The following is a 5,947-nucleotide window of genomic DNA, read 5'->3' on the forward strand; positions in this document are numbered from 1 at the left end:
TGATTTCAATTATCGTTCAGTAATTTTGTCGTGGAAGTCTATAAGAAATCTATAAAAAGAGACTAATAAATTATTATAATTAATTATCAATCTAGCGTAACACGGTGACGTGTAAAATATTATTAGATAACCTTTAAGGTATAACCTAATCAGCAGGGGCGTGTACAGGATTTGTAGCAGGGGGGGGTGTAACCGTAACCCAAACTTGCGAGCACGCGCAAAAATTTTGAAATTAGACCCCCTCAGATGCGTTTTCTGCGCGAGCAGGGGGGGGTCCGGACCCCCTGGACCCCCCCCCCCTGTACACGCCCCTGATAAGGTTATCTATTATTATTTCTATGGTCCTTGCAATACGACCGGTTGAATACATTGTTGCATTCATGCATAACTGCATGTATATAATAAATATATGAAAAATTCTATGTACGTAAAATAATTGGTATTCCAGTGTTATCCATACATAATATAATATGTGAGGAATATATGCATAATTATATGAAAGAAAAGTAATTAGTTTAGTGACCTAATAATAACCGTCTTCGCTGTATTTAATTTTAAAGCCAATAGATGTCGCTGCGAACACTTCAGAAAATTAACATGCGAACTTTGTTTGCTTAACTTTAGATTTCTCTGTCACTATTCTCAGTTTTTAAAAGCGAAAGGATGTCAAAAGTGGCGCTGAGTAATGCTTCCAAGTGGAAGGAAGGCATCATCGTCCTCATATCGGGAACTGCCGTGTTTCTAGGCGGAATGACAGCGACCGGACAGCCGCGGTTCTATCGCAACGTTTTGATGCCCATAGGCCAGAAGCTATTCGATGCGGAGACAGCTCATCAGTGGACGATAAAACTCGCGAAATGGCGCGCACTGCCTTACATAAAACCGCTCGACTCGAGCGTGCTGAAGTCTCGCGTCTGGAACCTGGACTTCGACAACCCCGTGGGCCTTGCCGCGGGGTTCGACAAGCAGGGAGAGGCGGTCGACGGCTTGCTGAAGCTGGGATTCGGCTTCGTCGAGGTCGGCAGCGTGACGCCGGAGCCGCAGCCTGGCAACGCGAAGCCGCGCGTGTTCCGTCTGCCGGAGGACGGCGCGGTCATCAACCGATACGGCTTCAACAGCGATGGTCACACGGTGGTGCTGGAGCGTCTGACGTCGCGCGGGACGGACACGCGATCACCTGGCGTCGTCGGCGTGAACCTCGGCAAGAACGCGTCGTCGGCCGACGCCGTCGGCGACTACGTCAGCGGCGTCCGCGCGTTCGGAGACATCGCTGATTACCTCGTAGTCAACGTGTCGAGTCCCAACACGCCGGGCCTTCGCGCCATGCAGCGCAGGGAGGCACTGCTGGCGCTCGTCGCCGCGGCAACGGACGCCCGCGACCGCCTCGCGCGATCCCCACGACCTCCGCTGCTCGTCAAGGTCGCGCCGGATCTGACGAGAGAGGAGAAGGTGGACGTGGCGGCGGTCGTGTCGCGTCCTGGGTCCGGCGTCGACGGCATCGTCGTCAGCAACACGACCATCTCCCGGCCCGCCGGCCTGAAGAGCGAGCACGCGGCGGAGACGGGCGGGCTCAGTGGCGCCCCCTTGAAGTCGCTAGCGACGGAAACGATACGGGATTTCTACGCGTTGACGAGCGGGGCCGTTCCAATCATCGGCGTTGGTGGCGTGGCGAGCGGGAGAGACGCGTACGAGAAGATCAAGGCGGGCGCTTCTCTCGTTCAGCTCTACACGGCGTTTGTCTACCACGGTCCGCCTATAGCGAGGACGGTTAACGAGGAACTCGAAAAGCTGCTGGTTGCCGACGGTTACAAGTCTGTGTCGGAGGCTGTCGGCGCGGATCACAAGTCTGTGTAGCGACGCGCGGGCATTTGAGTTTGTTTTAGAAATGTGAATCGCTTTAATTGTGGATAGAAATTTGGAAATTAGAATGCATTTGATAAAAAAAACTTGGCAGTAATTGCTCTTACACAGTAGAGAAAACACTTGTATTAGTTTTATGTGGCAGAGTGTCGTTAGTCATGGAGTGATCAGTTTTGTAGTGGTAGTGAAAACCTAAAAACACATGTAAGAACCAAGCCAACACAATATAAATTGTATTTATTTATTACTGTCATGTAATGCATTAAAAATGTGATAAAAGTACAAACACAATTTTGTCAATTTTATAGAGATACTTTCACAGAATCACTAACTAGCGTATGTATGCAATCAATGTGTAGCTAGGGGAAAAACTTGAATAAACAACAGGTCGCATTAAATAATGAAAGCTTGATATACAGCAGGTATCATATAATTTAGAGAGGAGGCATTTGGTTTTGAATTATAATTCAGCCTATTTTGAATAGTAACGCAAACCTAACGTAACATATATGAGAATAATATTCCATGTACTTGGAGCCCCGGTCCTGGTCGATACATAATTGTGCATTTCCCGATCCTGCCATATCCAGTGCACGTGGCCGCGTGCGTGCGTGCATACACGTAGTCATTCGTCCAACAACCATACTCAGTTGTCAAACAAACTACATGCTAAAATCAAAACACAACATGCTATTTTGTTCGCTGGCCGAATCAAGGAGCACCTCTGTTTAAGGGTCACTGAATAAGAACAAGCAGTAGCAGTGTGTGTGTGTGTGTGACCAGGAAGTCAAATTACGCAGGAAAGAAAATAAGCGTGTGCGGTTTGCAGAACTGGGAGCGCCACGAAAACTCGTATTTCAAAGGGGTGTATAACCGAAGCAAGAGATAAATAGCAGCGAATTGGTTGATTACTCCCCCCTTTATTACACGGCGTTCATTCACTGGTTCATAAAGAAACCCATATTACAATGCCTACGATCAGGCCTAGAATAACGACACCGATGATAACCCACATCGTTATGAACATGCGGCTACAGCGGGAGGCGCACTGGCGATATTCCTCCTCTTTGCCCGCCTCGTACGCTCGCATGTCCACCACCATCGTGCGCTTCGCATCTACAAACTTCTGCGGCATGGGGCTTGGGTCGTACGGGTCGCTGACCACGGGCAGGACACCCTTCACGTGCTTACAGTTGAGTCCGTGCAGGAGACAAGGGTCGCAGCGACATTTCTCGCTAACTACCGGTACGTTTCGGTACACCGGTGCGTCGTCCACGCGCGGAATCGCTAGAAACGTGTCGCCAGACGCAGCATGCATCCTCGTGTAGCGACCGCGCGCCAGCGAGCGTCCGCTGGTGGGTGGGTGCGCCATGTAGGTTGGTTCGCCGCGTGGTGGGTAGCGGTAGGGATCAGGCGATCGTGGGTTACCGGCGTGCGCGAGCGTGGTGGCCATCCACGGACCGTGCACGGCAGGGTGTCGCTTACCATGAGCTAGCAGTGCGTCCGAGCGACTAGTCGTAGCGCTGCTGCTGCCTCGGCTCAGCTGACTGCCGCTCTTTGAGAGAGTGAACTTACCTAGTCCGCCCGTCTTAGCCGTTGACCCCGCGTCTGGCCTCATGTGGGAGTCACGGAACTCGTTTGGGAAATAGTAGCTGGTCATGCCTACGGAGCAAGGTTGTAGCGCGGGTCGTGCGCGCGGGGGTGGGACGGAGCAGTCGGTCAGGCGTATACGGGGCGTGAAATCTACGTGCTGCTAAGCCGCTTTACGCTGTTTTTCTACCGCGATACGATCAAGTTCGCGTGTCACATAGACACGTCGCTTGTAGTCTAGATGTGCATATCTCTGTATCTCTTCTTCTTGCCTCACGCGCGTCGCGTCTGTCGTCGTACGGCGCATGCGTCACCTTGTTTTGTGGTTAGTCGCGCCTGGAGACCTCTCGTATGTCGCGAAACCAATTAGGTTTGTCTCAGACGGTCTCTCCGGTAGATTAATTGCTCTAAAGCGGATTTCTGTCGTTCGACTGTTTCTCATGCTATGCGTCTTCTTTCTCCGGGATAGCATCGACCCGCCGCTTCAGTGCGCAAGCGGTATATTATTCTCTCCGTCTGAAAATAGAAACAGAAGAAACCCGACGTTATTCTCGCTCATTCCGTAGAAATTAACGGGTAATCGGCTTGAACACATTATTTTCGTTGGGTGAAGTCGATGAAATTTAATAGGCAGGATGTTTTGAAGACCTGTCCGCCCTCGTGCCCGCGTGAACGTAGAACATCAGGACAACTAGATTCGACGACATGCGATATGGAAAGGTGTCACTGGGCCTTGCTTATCGTAGCTAGACTGGGTTATAACCTATAGAAACGTCACCAGTCACAAATCGTTAATGATGAGGTGCAGTAAACTATGTACACTCCATTAGCAGAGAAACTAGTAAACGTGTTCAAAATTCGACGATACAATATTTAAATTATCAAATAAGGAATTTAAGGAAAATACGTTAAAAACAAACTAAGGGTTAAAATAAGGAATCCCCATATTACTTCCAGTGCAGTGGACACCGACAAGTACGAGAACATAACGCATACGCCATGCCCAGGATTCAGACATGGTGAGACCCCAAACTACGAGAAGCTGCAGAGTAAAGTTGTGTAAACAATGATATTTTTTACTGGGTCTAATTTGTTAATGTTAAATGTTTTTAATTAGGTTATATAAATTAAGATAAATCATTACTTAAATATAAATTACAATAAAGCTGTAACAAATGAAATCATGATCAGTAATCAAATGAAAACATCTCAGATTTCGAGTGGCCCCTCCAGCGTGAGAACTCAAGCTGTAGCTTGTTTACAGCTTATGCCTAAATCCGGCCCTGGTCATGCAGCTTTGTTTTCTGACATCTAGAGACAGACTTTTTGACATCTGTGACTAGTCCTAGTACTTTTCGAAGAAGATTCTCTTCAAAGAAGCCCATCGGAGACGGTTCGCGGCTTCGCGCTTACCTCCCGTAGAGTTTGTATAGATGTAATCAGGAGCGTATAATGACAAATACATTGTCATTATACGCTCCTGATGTAATCAGTTCGTTTAGCAGCAATAACAGCAATAAAACACAGAGTACGTACTACGTAGCTACAGATTACACGTGAAGCAATATTCCCAGTTTACCGCGCAACCGCAATAAACATCAACAATAAACCATTACTGCGAAGCGTTTGCCTACATTTTTCCAAGAATCATTATTACAGTCAAACCCCGTTAGTAGAAAACTGACGGGCCAAAGAAAAATAATTGTATTAAGCGGGTTTCGTATTAACCACTTTAACATATATTAGCCCCGAATTAACAAGGAAAAAATTATGGATATCAAGGTGTGTACAAGGTATTTTATATAGGTTTATATGTATAATTAAGAACTTTAGTGGCGTTAAATTGTTCACAAATAGATACAATTACTGCAAAGCCTAAACTCTTCATTCAATAATTTACTACTATTCATTACTACAGTCGCACCCCGTTAGTACGAAACTGACGGGTCAAAGAAAAATAATCGTATTAAGCGGGTTCCGTATATTATATTAGCCTTAATTTAAAGAGAAAAGCGATGGATTAGGGTGTGTACAAAGTGTTTTATATAGAAATGAAAATACCGGGACAGAAAATTTTATGTTAGTAACAGGATCGTTGTATTATTGTCTTCGTATTAAAGCAATATTTTACTAAGAGATACACTATGAATCGGGCCGGGATTTAGAGAAATCATCGTAGTTTCATCAGCGTAACGAGCTAATATGGCCGCCCGAGGCGGCCATTTTGCGAGTATATAATAATGAGAGTAAATATAAGGAAACGACGCAATATTTGGTACTTTAATCTATCTCGAAATAATTACATCTCTTCATTTGAAACGCACACATGACGGAATTCAAGCAAACTGCGTTTGCAAATGCATGCACGCGCGCAGGCACGCACACCTGCTCGCACGCGCACACGCACACACACACACGCGCGCGCGGACACACACACACACACACACACACACACACACACACACACACACACACACACACACACACACACACACAC

The 5,947-nt window shown here is 47.1% G+C and overlaps 2 protein-coding genes across 2 annotated transcripts in view; one reads left to right on the forward strand and one right to left on the reverse strand.

Moving 5' to 3' along the window:
• The first annotated feature begins 571 nt into the window (after positions 1–571).
• Positions 572–2,151, forward strand: LOC106805514 (dihydroorotate dehydrogenase (quinone), mitochondrial-like). Its single transcript, XM_014807135.1, has one exon. The coding sequence runs from the start codon at positions 664–666 to the stop codon at positions 1,852–1,854; it is 1,191 nt and encodes a 396-aa protein (XP_014662621.1). The 5' UTR covers positions 572–663; the 3' UTR covers positions 1,855–2,151.
• Positions 2,088–5,947, reverse strand: part of LOC106805515 — a 6,828-nt gene continuing 2,968 nt past the window's right edge. Inside the window, exon 2 of the mRNA XM_014807136.1 lies at positions 2,088–3,966. Within this exon, the coding sequence (XP_014662622.1) occupies positions 2,807–3,520 (714 nt within the window). The 5' untranslated portion in view covers positions 3,521–3,966 and the 3' untranslated portion in view covers positions 2,088–2,806. The remainder of the gene's footprint in view (positions 3,967–5,947) is intronic.

The sequence above is a fragment of the Priapulus caudatus genome, unplaced genomic scaffold, assembly GCF_000485595.1.
Source record: "Priapulus caudatus unplaced genomic scaffold, Priapulus_caudatus-5.0.1 Scaffold115, whole genome shotgun sequence".
In the NCBI taxonomy this organism is placed as follows: domain Eukaryota; kingdom Metazoa; phylum Priapulida; class Priapulimorpha; order Priapulimorphida; family Priapulidae; genus Priapulus; species Priapulus caudatus.